At 38.5% G+C, this 15,392-nt stretch overlaps 1 protein-coding gene across 1 annotated transcript; it reads left to right on the forward strand.

Moving 5' to 3' along the window:
* Positions 1 to 872: 872 nt before the first annotated feature.
* Positions 873 to 9,123, forward strand: LOC117234862 (U8-agatoxin-Ao1a-like). Its single transcript, XM_033496444.1, has 3 exons — positions 873 to 1,088; positions 5,736 to 5,814; positions 7,149 to 9,123. The coding sequence occupies exons 1-3, from the start codon at positions 1,007 to 1,009 to the stop codon at positions 7,309 to 7,311; spliced, it is 324 nt and encodes a 107-aa protein (XP_033352335.1). The 5' UTR covers positions 873 to 1,006; the 3' UTR covers positions 7,312 to 9,123.
* Positions 9,124 to 15,392: the final 6,269 nt, after the last annotated feature.

Below are 15,392 nucleotides of genomic sequence, written 5' to 3' on the forward strand. Positions count from 1 at the left end.
GTTATTTATTTCATTTATTACTCTCCATTGAAGTTTGTATTACGCATATCGGTGAGATATTTTGTATCGTAGGTGGAGCTATGAAACTTGCCCTATGAACTTTTATCAAATATTAACTTTGCCGTTCACCGAGATCAAAAATTTTCCCAACCCTTTTCGTGTCCCTTTACCGTGCCGATTCAACCCTCGCCTAACATCAAAATAACACCACGGAACGGGAACGTAAAATCCTCGTAAAAAGGCCATCGCATCGAACTTTCTCTATAAAAAAAAAAAAAAGAAAAAAGAAGAAAAAAAAGAAAAAGGAAAAAACCCTCGATATTTCATGTTGCGTGGTCTGATCCTTCCTTCTTCTCTTTGCCAACGCTTTCAAACTCGCCTTCGACACCAGCATCTTAAAACGTTCTTTCCGCAATCTTATTTCAGGATAGATACATCCGAAGAAAAGTGGACGCAGAAATAAGTAGATGCAAAATAAATAAAGCGATGGAAGGTAAGCCGGATGGGAAACGTGACGGAAACGTAAATCGTATTACGGGCGGCATAATCGGACCGATAGGCACACAGCGATTGTACCAGTTGCTTCGCAACCAGTTGCTTGTTCAAAGGGTGGTGGCCACCCTAAGCTCACTGTGGCATTCCCTCGAAAAAGCACCACCCCCTGCCCCTTTCACCTCTCCACTTTCTAACTTTGCCTGGGTTTACGAACCTTCCGCCAACCTGGTTCGTAAAAAGCAGCGAGTACAACGTTGTCTAGACATCGCGGAACGAGCGCGTGGAACCTCGAACCGAAGTTTTATCCACGGTCTCACCCTCCGCAAAGAGATCCTCGTGGGGGCGAGATCGCCACGCCTCCCGCGTCTATATAAGCTACCGGTCCGACGTGGAAACCTCACTTGCAACTCGACCACGGTCAGGAAAGGGTACGAATCCTTCCACGAGTACGAGTCAGCTAGCCCGGTACACGTATCAATCGATCCTTGATTACTCTATCCGAGAGGAAGACATGAAGTTCAGCCTGTTCTTGTTGTTTTGCTTGTTCGTCGTTTTCACTGACAAGACTATCGGTAGCCCCTACATCGACGACGGTGAGTAACTCTTTCGCCTCCTCTTACTCTTCGTTTCATTTTATTTCCTTCTTCGATTTAATTTTCTGCACTGCGTCCGAGTGTGATTCGCAAAGCAATTGGAAAAGTATGGCGAATGAATTGGAGGTACGCGAGGGATTGGATGCGGTGGTAAAGACGACGATCGGCGTGGTGACTGTGGGGTGAATCGTAGATGGAAAATTGAAACGAAGCTTGTTTGTCTTTAGATGGTAGAGATTTTGGGGAGTGACGCTATTCGCAAAATCTTGGTCAATTTAGAAATTTTATAGCAAAGCGTAGATATTGTTTCCTGTTGGGCGTTGAAACTCATTGGTCGTAGAAATTTAACTTGAAATTCAGTTTGTTTAAATTTCGATCGAACGATATTTAGATGTTAAATTCTTTCGAGTTTTGACATTTCTAGTTTAGGTCGTTTTCAAGTGAACTTGGATAGACGTAATTCGAGCTTCGCGTGGCTGATAAAATTGGAAGAAAATATAATATCGCTTATTTTTCGAGCCTCGTTCGACTTTCCATTCGTATTCAAAGCTTTTCGTAACGTAACCAGTTAAACTGGTTTAACCAGCGTGTTTCAAAGATCGACATATCCTAATCGCATTAGTACGCTAATCATTATTTGTCGTGACGATCACGAAGCGTTCAATTGCAACGATAATGATATTTAAATGTCAATTGCACTCTAAATTGTCGAGACTAAATAGTTAAATGGAATTAAATGGAGTATGAATTTACATCTCAAATATCGAGAGCAGAAAAGCAATTTTTCGTTGTAAATTTTGCTTCCTTCCCAAAATATTCTCTCATTTTTCGTTTTCTCGTACAAATCTCTTACGACATTTCGATAGAAATGATGTTGTATGATTTTTCGAAATTTGTTAAACTTTAAATCTTCTATACTAGATATTTAAAAGAAAATCAACAAAGTTTAGTTTATCGCGATACGTTGTATTTAACTGGATAGAGCAGAGTGCGACTAGTAGTAATAGTAGTAGTATAAACCCGTATGAAATCGGACGCTCGAGTAGCGATTACTTACACATTATGCCTTCTCTGAAGAGTCGATATATCGTAACCAATGCTCGTCAATTTTGCTTTCCTTCTATGTATATTTATAGTATATATACAGTATATGTATATATATATAGTTTCTTTCGTTCTATGTATATTTAGATGTTTAAAAATTTGAAGCAGTGAAAAGATTACGGTGTGAAAAGTCGTTGACACAAAAATTTGTTTATTTCAATTTCGATGAATCTTGTTAAGCGTTTGGAGGAAAGCTGGAATAATAAATGGAATATAATTTTTCGATTTGAATATCTCGATAGAAATAATAGGTTTTCAAGGTAACATTATATTTATCATGGTAACTAATCGACGCGAACGAAACAGTATCCGATGGATGCGCGTTACGCAACAATCGTTGATTGAAAAGAAAATGAAATCAACGTCGATCTGGCTAACCGCTTTAAGCGATACTTTAATTGAACGTGCGGATAATTAGATTCGATGGCTTCGCCCGGAAATCTTACGTAACACGCGTACAGTACGATACGAAATTTAACATGGAGTGTATTAGTCGGTCGATTTTAATGTGGAAGATTTTACGCGAATTTAAACGAACCTTGCGAAATACAATTTTCCGATATATTGGAAATTCCTGTGAAACGAATACATTTTTTTCGTATTAACTTTACCTTCGCTTACTACCACGGTGTGATACATATGGTATACATTCGATAAACACATACGTGAAGTTTTGTAAATTCCATTCTCTCCTCTGTTAATCATATTGCTGTGTAAATTACAAAATTTCCAGCTCGGTCGAATAAAATTTAATAATAAATCATCCAATATCGAATCGTTGGTTTTATTATTACGATTTATTAAATTTAACTTATCTGAATTTTTAACGTATCTGAAATGGAAATATTACTAAATAGATACAATAGTACAATGATTTACTACGCGTGTAATTTCTCTATCGAATGAATAACTTTGCTCGCGTATTACGACTATCGATCGAAAAATCTAGCAAACACTGGATGCTCGGTTCGCTTCCGAATCGTTCCAACAAACGACCATAATTTTCCAGTGGAAAAACTTTGTAAAATTTGGCAAAATCTCTTGACCAAAGAAAGAAGAAATTTCCTAAGAAATTCCTCAATTTCGCGGTTGTTTCGTCGTTTTTACGTATCGCGAGAATACCGAAACATCGACAGCATTGTTGTGCGCGACCGGAGATAAAGACGAGAGGCAAAGGCATTACCTTAATCCTGTTTTAAGGCTGTTGATGAGAATACAGACGACGAAGAAAACGAGGAAACCAATTTCGGGTAACCAATTTGCTATTGCGCGTTTACCACGCGATCCGTTTCCGTTAGAATTCAGAGTTGCTCTTATTCCCGACGAATTAACGAATTCCCTTTGGTGGATCGACTTCTAATATCAGCCGCCTTGTTCGGATCGGAACTCGAGCCAACTGATTTTTCCATTCGATCAAAGGATTACTCTGGTAAATGGAACATTGGAATTGGAATTGGAATTGGAACTTCAAAGTGGATTATTCGTTGAACCTAACCGAAGGAAGAGTAATTCAAATGATTACATTTGAAGAAAGTTGAATGGAAAATCGGTTGATCTTGTAGGTATCCGTACCGGTGCTATTACTTTCCCTTTTTTATTTTGTTTTAATGGTAATTTTATGGAAATTGGACAGGACTTAACGTGGGAATTTATGATAAGAGTTCGTGGATAAATATTTAGCGTTTGAGAAAGAGACTGGAAGGGTAGAGTAGGGTTTTTTCGGCCGATTAACCACGTCGATGGAAGAGAGTAAGGACCGGGTTTGTGCAGAATATAAAATTTCCTTTAAAATATAATATTAGGATGGTGGTTAAAATGAATTATTTGGGAAATTTTCGAGGTGCTTCTACGATGAACTTGACGAACTCGATGATACAGCAGATACGTATCAGATTGTTTAAATAATCGTCTAAATTATTTCTTATCGTATAAATAAAATTTCTCCAAATTTCTTCAAATTTCTTCAAATTACTAAATTGAATCTTCCAATAATTACAAATTTTCATTGGAAATTTTAACAAACCACGGTTTTTTCACCACAGTTTTAATATGCTAATTTCAAACAATATGTTTACGAAGGATGACGATGCTGTTTGACTTTCGGCGAGGAAAGTAGAAAATGAGATTCTATTAAGATCTTTGCAAACCTTGATACTTTCCCTGTGAAGGACGATGGTTTACGTGATCCGCTTTGCAAAGTGTCTTCATAAAGTAACGCGTATCAAGTATTCTACCGAATTAACATCTCTACGCGAAGATTTCAAGCATAGCATATTGTAAAATTGCATACATTTAGAAACGAAAGAAATATTACGTACGGTAGCATAGCGTTCGTTAATTCGCTAGAATCATTATTTCGTCGCATCCAATCAATGAATATAAGAAAGGATATAATTATCGCTTTAAACAAAGATAAACGTTCTTTCGTGTTTCGTTTAGGATAATGACAAATTATGCTTGAACGATTGTTTCTAAGGATAACAACACTGCACGCAATATGAATATCTGACTTTAATAATACATAAATATACCAATTTTCACAGATTAATGTAAATAGTCACGATTGAAAGATATTTTAAGAAAAATTTCTCAAAAATTGCAAACCTGTTACGATATATTTCTTTCTCTACAAATATCTTTTTCATCCTCTTAAATTATTTCCTCTCGGAATTTACGAATATTATTTGCACAATTTCTCACACGTTTCTTGATTAATTGGCTGTAACTTTTCAAACAAATAAAACGAAGCTATTGTTCCGATTTCGCCAGGTGCACGTGTTACACCTGGTAATCCTCTTTACATTGTCGTAAAATACGAGCCAATAATTCCGAGCTGGATGTCGTTATTCGCGAAACGAGTGTCGTCGAAAGAAGCGGACCAATTTGCATGAAATATAAGTAGAGAAGAACGTAGGCGACCACGCCGACTAAATATATATATCCGTTGAGAGGGTTTGCCGAGGAAATGCTCCTATTTTTATTTTTTCTCTTCTTCGCGATACAATTTACCCTTTTATGAACTCTGTTAATGGACGCCGCCGCCGCCGCCGCTTTCTTTTTCCTTTCGTTAGGAAACCGATTTTTCCAAAGACCAGACCACTCTACGGTTCGGAAAGCAATCCTCGATTATTCAAAGTGTCCTCTTTCTTAGTAATTTTATGTAATCGTTGATGTATTCTTTTGTAAAGGTACTTATTTTACAATTCATGCAGTGTAGCTGTTGTAAAAGTTTGCACAGTGAAATGTTTCACCGACAGAAAGAATTCTTTCTTATCGAGCGATTTCTCTATGAAAATTTAACTTGATCGCGGATTCCTTCGATTATACCATTTTTCTTCTGTATCGTTCGATGTTTCTCTGACTAATGCGATTCGTCGTGATCCGTATTAAAAGCTGCTGTTGTTACTGTTAGTGGGGAAAAAGTGGGCAAAAGTATTTTCGAATAAAAGTTTTCATTTTTACGATTTCTACTTTCTGTAATTATCTCTTGTTCAACTGACAGCGTAATTACGGTGTTAACGACTCTTTCAATGTGCGTTACAGAGGAAGATTCGCTGCAGGTTGCGGATTCGGATTATACAGACAACGCATTGGAGAATCTGATGAGAGCGGCTCAACAAAAGTGGGTATTTACTGTATCACTGTACCCAATTTTTATTCTTTCCCATCCTCTTGCAAATACCATTTCTCGAATTTTTATATTTTCATCAAATAGATTTGCATGTATTTCTTATAATCGTTAAATAGAAAATCAACCTTTAAGATCTTTAAGAGCTCTGGTAATTTTGTTATTTTTCCAATTAACCTTTGCGCTGCGATATTCGAATTAAAACACCGTTGCACATCCTCATTCGCGTTAAGATTGCACTTTAATCTGCATATCATTAAAATATACTTTCATTCGCTGATTCGACGGCAAAATTGCAACAAGCTTAAAGATCAAACTCTTTAGCGGTAAAGCAGTTGGAGAAAATAATTAAACAAAATTTGAATCTCCTCTATCCACTATGAATTTCATTTGCAACGATTAATATATCTCTTATTCTTTTAATTATATTAAAATTCTTTTAATTTCTATCCTGCTATCCACGGAATAGTTATATGGAAAAAATAATTTTTCCATTCGAGAGAAACGGTTAATAATAATTAATTAACACCTTGACTGCCACGCCGAAATCACGTGTTTCTCTGAGGACGCCACGAGAGTATTTTTATTATTCAAAGCATATAATGGCAAAATAATAATAAATCGACGATGTAAGACAACATTCTTCCCCGATGGACCGTTTATCTTATTGGTGGTCACGGGTGACCACCGTGGCGCCTTGCTAACAGTTGACAGGGACATGTTATAACAAGGCTTGGTTTATTTCAACCAACCATTCGCATTTTATTTTGTCGTTATTTTGTCGTAAGCGAACTGTGCAGAATGTATCGTTGAAACGTGTACAAGATATTAGTAAACGTTATTTGCTCATTGTATATATAATGGTAAGCTATGTGCACACTTCTAACTTCGATCATATGATTATAAGGCAGCATTTACGATTATTATTTTCTAATGTAATATTTTCTAATAATATTCGTAGATTGCCGTTCAAAGATATGGATGCAAACACAGTGCACCGTTAGATGCAAAATTTGTTCTCATTTTTTTTTTTATCGATGTTCTATTAAAAATGGCCTAACTTTTCGTGCAATTTTCATGTCAATTTTCGTACAATTTTTACAATTGTAAGAAAAGTTGAAGCGCTCCGTTCGCCGATAACCACCGTGGCGTGACAGGAGAAACCGTGGCCGGTCATATACGACCAAGGTGGCAGTCAAAGCGTTAACGGATCATGCAGCTCGAAGGTTGGACAACAAAGTTGACAAATATTTTTACACGCATCCTTCTCCCGTCGTTGTCTCGATGTCTCTGCAACGTATTATTCAGATATCCCTAATCTCGAGTAGACGTACCTCGTTGATCTACTTGTTCAGGCGAGCCTGCATAAGACGGGGTGGAAACTGTGATCATCGACCAAAAGACTGCTGCTACAGTTCCAGTTGCAGATGCAATTTGTGGGGCTCAAACTGTCAGTGCCAACGAATGGGTCTGTTTCAGAAATGGGGCTAAACGGCTCGTCCGTTTTCCCTTTTCTTTCGGCGAGAACGTTTCTCCTTTTAGCACGCGACGCGATTATCCGCACCACTCGTACGATTCCATTTCAAGATTTCGTTTCGTCTCTCCATATTTTTCCTCTTACTATACTACTATCATACTATTATCCTTTTCACCATCTGCCAATGCTTTGCAGTTTTAAGCGGTTTTCTTATACAAATTTTTTACCGTTGTCCGCTGTTCACGGTCTAAAAGTTCCACGTGTTATCGATTAGATTCCGATAGAACTTCATTTGCGGCGTACGATGGAAGAAAAACAGCGATCGAGAAAAACCTATCGATAAAATAGCGAGCTACCGAATGTGTGCATCGCGGAGAGGCTGAGTTTTTATGGTATTTTTCCCTGTTGCTTCCTTTGCCTCAATTTTTTTCAATTATCGTCGAAAATACTCGACCAAGTCTATGTATCTCTTTGGTTGGTATCTTTTTTTGCTTATATTTTCAGCGCACATCTCGTATCTACCTCTCTATTGTACTCGATTTGTACTCCCCTATTGTACTCGAACGATAAACTTCATCCACAGCCAGTTCTTCATTTTCTTTCATTCTTTTTTATTACATATTTATATATTTTCCCGTTACATTCTTTAAATGAAATTATTACGTTTTGCGCCCTTTCGTTTCTTTATTCTTATTATTAATTAAGATGGACTTGGTGGCCTTGCGCAATCTCAAACCCCATCGAGACGTAGCGGGAAGTAAGGGAATAAAGTCTGACTGATCGTTTTACTACATTCCTATAGGTGGTTTTTTAGTTTCTCTAAGAGGCGAATGGAACTATCGAGTAGCATGTAAAAAAGGAATACGAAGCGGTTCGTACGTTAAGGAAACCGATTCTTCCCCTTGAACGACGATAATAAGTTTTTGAACGAACGATGCAACAATAATTGTAAGTCTGTATCTAGCGCAAGGAGATGTACGTTTTAAGTTAAAACTCGCCTACATTCTGTCAGCCTTCGATTACTTCATGCTCCATAATTATTTTCGAAGAAAACTCAATTAAATGGTATTAACTTAAAACGGTACAAAATGGACAAAAATTAGCGAACAGGCGTTTTGCTTTGTGATAGATTTCCGCATTGCCAATATACTTGCTATGAATCCCTCGAAACTTTCTGTTCCTCGTAAGACACTTATCGCGTAATCGAGAATCGTGCCTGTTATCTTCATAAAATAATTATCACCAAGAACAGAAAAAAAGAAAGAGATTATATAAAACTAGCATACAGAGAGGATGAACGACTAATAGCGAATAAAACATTTCATCAGGCTCGATTCTCTGATGTTTCAGGCCGTCATCTTGTTCGATCGGCGATAGATGATCAAAAATTGAACGATTCGATGAATTTTCAACGAAATAGAAAAATCCTATGGGTCTTTTACTGTCTTCTGATTGGTGTTTCCTCTAGTCACTTTTAACAATCAGACGTCGGTGTCCTATGGATTTATCGCTGACGAGGATGATCACGGCCGATTCGTAGAATAATCGATCGAAGCTATTTAATAAAATTGATTCCTGAGATGTAGAGAGAGAGAGAGAGAGAGAGAGAGAGAGAGAGAGAAAGAGAGAGAGAGAGAGAGAGAAAGAGAGAAACTCGCGTTCTCATGACACGAGATCAAACATCTCTCTTATTTAAATTTTAAACGCACGTGTATGCATTACTAATTATTAATGAAAAATACAATAATGGATGTTATCGTATCGTATCGGAAGGTGGATGTACATGTACCGATATATTATATGGAAATATAATATATATTATATATGTAACGACAAAGTAATTTTCTCTCCTGAAATCCCGTTTATGTTAATCATATTTTATATAACTACCAGCCAAGCATTTTGCAATTTTCGAATCACTTTTCAATCGTATCCGCGTTCTATCGGCTGTTAATTTTATCATTAATTCAAATAATAATATTAAAATAGTTTCGTAAGATAGCAGAATTCTAAATTAACTTTTGTTTTTTAAATTCTTGGTTTTCATGAAATACGTAGTGAGTGCAAACTTTTGACCGATGTTGGTGTACATAGGGCTTTATTCCTTTTGTATTTGTTCATATTTCATTTTATTAATAAACTTACCTTTGAAGAAGATCACGAGGAAAGTTTTACGTTCGAGAGACACGAACTTGAAACGACATGGAAGACCAAAGCTTGTTAAATCCTCTCACGTATCAAGGTCGTCTGACAAAAAATAACTTTGTACAGACGACGAAACACAACTCTACGATAGAATCTCTACTTAAAACTTTGAGAAGCGTAATCCCCTTATGCGCGTAACTTCCCTCTCTTTGCCTGACGTCTGCATCCATAATCCGTGTTCTAGAAACGTACGTTTCGACTTGCTAAAATTCCAACACATAGTCTGCGAACGAATCTATCAAACGAAATAAAGAAAGCAGAGAAACCATAACACAAAGGGATTATAGCAGCAATTTCCAGAAATATCGACGACAATTCTGAGTTAAAAATCCGTTTTTAAGAAGCAGGAACGAAAATATCCAAAAGAAGAGACAGAAAAACTACGATAACTGAAAATTTCCGAAACGAGCAAACGATCGAAAGCCAATTGTCTTTGACTACTAAAACTTTGACGTTCCAAAAAGAAACAAATACGCGAAAGAATGCTGGGAAAAAGTGTCAATAAATTTCCTATTAGCCAAATATCGCGTCTAGTAGAGAAAGGCTTGATACACGGGGAACGAAGCAATTCGTAAGGCACGAGCGTCGGCGTGAAGCGACAAGACGAGCTGTCCAGCTAGCTGGTCACGAGTTGAAACTCGGCCAGAACACGAAACGAAGCGAACGAGACGTTGTCCGAGACGAGTACAGTACCGGATCGAATGGGTCGACCAACTGGATCGTGACGTACGTTTCGCTTATATCTTGCTGTGCTTGCGAGATATCGCGATCCACGCGAGGATCCGCGTCCTCGAAACACGAGGAAGTCGAGGATCGAACGGAGACGAATCGCGGATCGGTCAGACCTTCTTATCTCTCTTACGCTGTTTCTTGGCACACGAGCAGTAGGAGAAGGTCAAACGAGTTAACCTCGAGGAACCACGACGACCTACGGGCCACCCGTCGACTCCGTATAGTAAATAATCTTTACATCATGGTAATGGAAGAGACACGGCGGATGTTGGGGATTTTTCGGTATGACGAAAGGTAGGTGTTTGACAGTTTTACGGGACAGTTTTACGGGGTGTCGATCTTCGTTTATGGGACGGCAGAGAAAATTTGGCAACAGGGATTTCGTGCAATTTCTTTTCGCAATTTATGAGCTATTTTATCGAGGGAATTCTCCGCTTGCTTTAAACGCTACTTGTTCGGTGTATCGTTATGGTTTCGGTGTATCGTTCGATAGCGAGTGTTTTTCATTCTTTCGCATTGGAACCGACACCTCGTTCGGACAGACAGATTTCGTGTAATTGGTTTCTGGCGATTTAAATGATCGATTAAACTCTGACGTTGATGCAAGGAATGTTCATTGATTCTGGCGATAAGAATACCTGATCAATTTGAGACGATACTTGGAAACGGTAAATTAACAGATCACCTGGAAATTTGTGTCACCAGCTACGCGACGTAGTTGATAGATCCTGTTGACGGGTCGTGTCATACTTTTCGTCACGCACGTGTCAACGTTTTATTGGACTTGGGTCAATTGGTTTTCCAGGTCGTGTCGCCCCGTGTAATTGCACTGGCTAATGTAATCTAGTTAAGGAAAAATAGAGCGCTCCCCAGGATGATGAAATCATAACAACCTCTTAATCTATATCTCACGTGTATTATAGCGAAATTCTGCGGCTTATTTGGAACGAGTAAACATAGCAGCAGCAGCAGCAGCAGCAACAGCAGCAGTATTTCAAGATTACATGGAACGAGTCATCTAAGTATTTATTACACGCTGTCATGTGTCGTTCGTTTCATCATTGGCATCAATGGCATCATTGGATGCATGGTGTCCTATGCTATTTCCCGTGGTAAATTGTTTCATGGATATACGAAAATAGCTTGTTGATTCGACTATGCTATACTAGAGTGATTAAAATTTTACAGAATATACGTAGAACGAAGCCTAATGATTTTTTAATATACTTTAACGATTATAATTAAAAAGAGAATCGTTGCGTATTGTTAGGCGTTAACTTTCTCCATGGAATAATTATTAAGTTACTTTTCATCTAATAATTAATACGATTACTTAGGTATATATACGTTAGTTTCCGTGAAATAATTGTTTCTGCTGTTAGGAGACTGTTAGGAGAAAAATTTGTTTGGAAGCGTTTGCAGCGAACTGTTAGATTGTCCGAAAAGTGTCTGTCTTTTACAGACCCGTCTTTTACAACGATGCATCTTTATACAAACGTGAAACCTAATCCGTCGAACGTCGTGATCTTCATTTTGATAGGACAAAATGGATCGTACGTAATTCGATGAAACAATATAAAACGAAAAACGTTGTAAAACGAAAGAAGCTTTTCGGACGACGTAATAAATGTTTTGAAACAATTCTTGCGGATTAGAAAATATTCTGCAGTGAAAGCGAGGGAATCGAGGCCGGAATCTCTATCACGGAGTTCGATGACACGGACACAAGAAGGAACCACGATCTCTGGATCACGTTTTGCACGAGGTTCGAGTTCAACGAACCACGGTTCGATTTCCTACGACTTCTATCGTTTTTGATGTTCGTTCTCGAGATAGCGAAACGTTAGAGGGAGAACCGCTGCGAGAGAAGATAAGATTCGCAAGAGGACGAAGTAACATATACGTAATTGCCTAACAGTTTGCTTCATATCGGAATATTTCACAATTGTTCTAAGAAAGAGTAGAGAAGCGATGGAATTTCAAAGAATTCGGATGTTGCTGAATAATCGTAATAACGTAGCAATCACGAAACTACAACGAATCTCGAATTTTACGCTTTCCATTCAAATATATCTCGGAAAATTTGAAACGAGTAAAGTTTCGTATAAACAGCTATGCCACTTTGTTTAAATAACGATAAGAGAATCTAAATACTATGTGTCAATCGTGAAGACATAAATTCTCATTTTCTCTTCGTATCTCTACATCGCAAATACCTACAGCTGCAACTAACGAGAAATAATAGCCGACTATGCCATCGAAACGCATATTTACCGATCAATACGTGACATCCGACCGATGTTGAACTCGTAAAACTGGCGAAACTCTGTCGAAGCACGTTATAACTGTTAATAAACGCGTGCATGGTTAATTATTTGAAGGAAGAGCTGTTTCCATATAGAAGATCGATGTACAACTAGTTCGATAATCAAGCTTCTCGTCGAAATTCCCTCCGCTTTGTAACAAGCGGCTTAATTACATTCCTTTGTTCCTGCCGATATTTCGTTTTAATCGCGCTGATAATTCTCGACGTTCAAGTTACAAGTTCGTTGACCCGATCGAAGCGAAATCAAAGTCATTCGTTCTTTCGATCGAACAGGTAACGCCGTGTTACGCGGATGAAAACCTCCAAATCCCGGATCTTTAATTTCCTTGAAATTTACTCCGACGTTATTGCACGCGTGCCTCAATTTCAGTCGTGAAAATCCAACTAGATGAGATGATAGGTGGATCGTGTACACCGGAAAACGGAAAGGTTGTACGCAGTTTTAGCGTAATTTCGAGAGGCACGCTTTCGTGGGAAGTTCGTGCGTATTCTCGTTCTCCAGTGAAATAACAGCAACTTCTTAATGAAGCAAAGTTGCTTTTATTAAACCTACCAACTAGCCGCTTGATAGGAGGATCCGGGGTTGTTAAGAAAAGTACAGCGTATTTTTATTTTCTCGTAGTGCTCTGCGAGTACGATAAATCTGGAGTGAAAATATGTAAATTAAAATAGCAATGATTTTGTTCATAATGGAGAAAGATGTAATTACCTTGTACTTTTATCGCGTAATTATCTGCGTTTCGCAAGTTGAGCGAGAAAACAGGACAAATAGGGGCGAGCCAGGAAGTAATATCACGGAACATGAAAATCCAACGCGAGGGATAATAGAGGGAGGCTGTAGAAAGCTCGTGTAGAAAAGTAACTGGAAAGCAAGACTCTAAGCTATGATTTGATATTAAAAACAACCCTTAAGTGAATAGGCGCAACTTCCTAAGGAAACAATTCGTTAAATCTTATTCGTTACACCTGTTTTTACTAGAACAGATAGGATGCCGGTGATGGAGATGCCGACGTAAAGAGAATTCGACCTTTTGCGTCTAAAAATCTTGGCAACTGGATTTTACGCTAATCTATCAGTGAGACGTTTGAACCTTGAAAGTTGAACGTTTAATCTTCAGTATGTAGAACTATTTGTCGTTTGGAGTAGAAAAGATTTTTAAAGAACGTGTTTGCAAAAGATTTTCAAACTCCTTTCTTTCGTACGAAACGTCCTAACGTGTCCTACATTTAGTATCGTTAACTCACCGCATCCGCACAGAAGATATCTCGCGAACTAATTTTTACCTGAATCTATGAGCGATATATTTGCCACTTTACGCGTTACTTTACGAAAGAGCTTCGAAGCCGTAGGTCTATGGGTATTTATACAATTACTAATAATTATTAAAATAATTAATACTAAATAATTAATTAAAAACTAGCTTGTCTGTACCCCGCTGTATCATCTGTGCGAGGCATATAAGGTTCCTAGAAAAGGCTATGAGGCTGAGAGGCCCTTCAAATTGATTTATTGCTAAAGAATACTCAATGGCTTCGAGGACCAAGAAAACTAAACATCGGACAAAATGTAGAGTTTTCCTGGAAGCGGGACCAACTTCAACGCATTGCAAGATATTTCTACCATTAGGAAAGGGCAGAAGGATTAATCACGAGAATACGTTTCTCATACGAAGCTTATAAACGTTGGAATTTCACGTCCCCTTTCTTTTTTTTTTTTTTGAGATCCGAAATATCCCCTTCCCTTAAAATATAACCTCGCGTAAGCTGCAATGCATCAAAAGATATTTCCTGCGCACACGCAAAATGATCAATCGAACGCAAAATACACATTAAACGGACGCGCCGTAAATAATCGAGAACTGTATGCATAACAACGCCAGTTTCCTTTGCATAATCGTACGCTCGTTTTACGATCACGTTTGATATCCGTGACGGATTCCACGGGATTCATCTTCCGCGAATCCGTTCGACCTTTATCGGCCGATCGATCGACTCTGCCGCCTCTTGAACACGTGCTGCAGAACCGTACGGCACCGGTGCGATGGTTAACGGTGATTCGCTTTCGAACGAGCGCGGCGTGCTCGTAAAAGTCGCGACCTTCGATAAATCAACCTTGAACGCAGGGATGCGGACAGAGCTTGCACGCTTGCCCGAGGCTCACGCTCGTCCTCGCGACACCCCTCAACGAACCACCCAGCCCTCTGCGTGCTATTGCGTAAGATTACTATGTGAGAGCGTGCATAGCAACCTTGAAGGGCCTGCGCTACTAGTTGCCTCGACAACGATCCATCGAGACTCTACCAGAGGAGTAACAGCGTTCTATGTTCTGTGTTTGTCGCGTCTTTCAATGTGGAATGTGAAGTTCGGGCCAGACGACGAAATTGATGGCGAACTGATATGCGGATCGAGGTGACTGGACATTTGCCAGATACTCTTCTCCGAGGATTTTGAAGCGGATGGTACACGGAGACACGTAGCATATGCGCTCTTCTTTGTATCGAGAATTTCGATCTTCGTCATCGAAGTTACGGGTTTTTGTAGAATTTAAGGATCAAGAGGACAAAATTAAAGTCATTAATACTTGCGCGATAAATCATTTTAATAATAGTGGTGGATTTGTAAGTTGAAAGTTACAGGTTGTAGATTTTCTCTGTACGTATAATTCATTAGCGGCTTGAATTGCTTGATGCGCAGGGCGGATGTATGTGAATTATTAATAGCGTGAAACATGTCAAGTTTATATTGTATTACATTTATGTATAAATAAACGAATATTTTCTTCGATCGATAACAAATTATAGTCGTCGGTATCTATCGTCTGTTGACGATACG

This window comes from Bombus vosnesenskii, unplaced genomic scaffold (assembly GCF_011952255.1).
Source record: "Bombus vosnesenskii isolate JDL3184/JDL3185 unplaced genomic scaffold, Bvos_JDL3184-5_v1.1 scf7180000013309, whole genome shotgun sequence".
Taxonomy (NCBI): Eukaryota; Metazoa; Arthropoda; class Insecta; order Hymenoptera; family Apidae; genus Bombus; species Bombus vosnesenskii.

Excerpts from the sequence above, each read along its gene's own strand:
- LOC117234862 (XM_033496444.1), top strand. The coding sequence starts at position 1,007 with ATGAAGTTCAGCCTGTTCTTGTTGTTTTGCTTGTTCGTCGTTTTCACT. Across the intron at positions 1,089-5,735 it reads TAGCCCCTACATCGACGACG|AGGAAGATTCGCTGCAGGTT; the intron begins GTGAGTAACTCT and ends TGTGCGTTACAG. Across the intron at positions 5,815-7,148 it reads ATGAGAGCGGCTCAACAAAA|ACGTACCTCGTTGATCTACT; the intron begins GTGGGTATTTAC and ends AATCTCGAGTAG.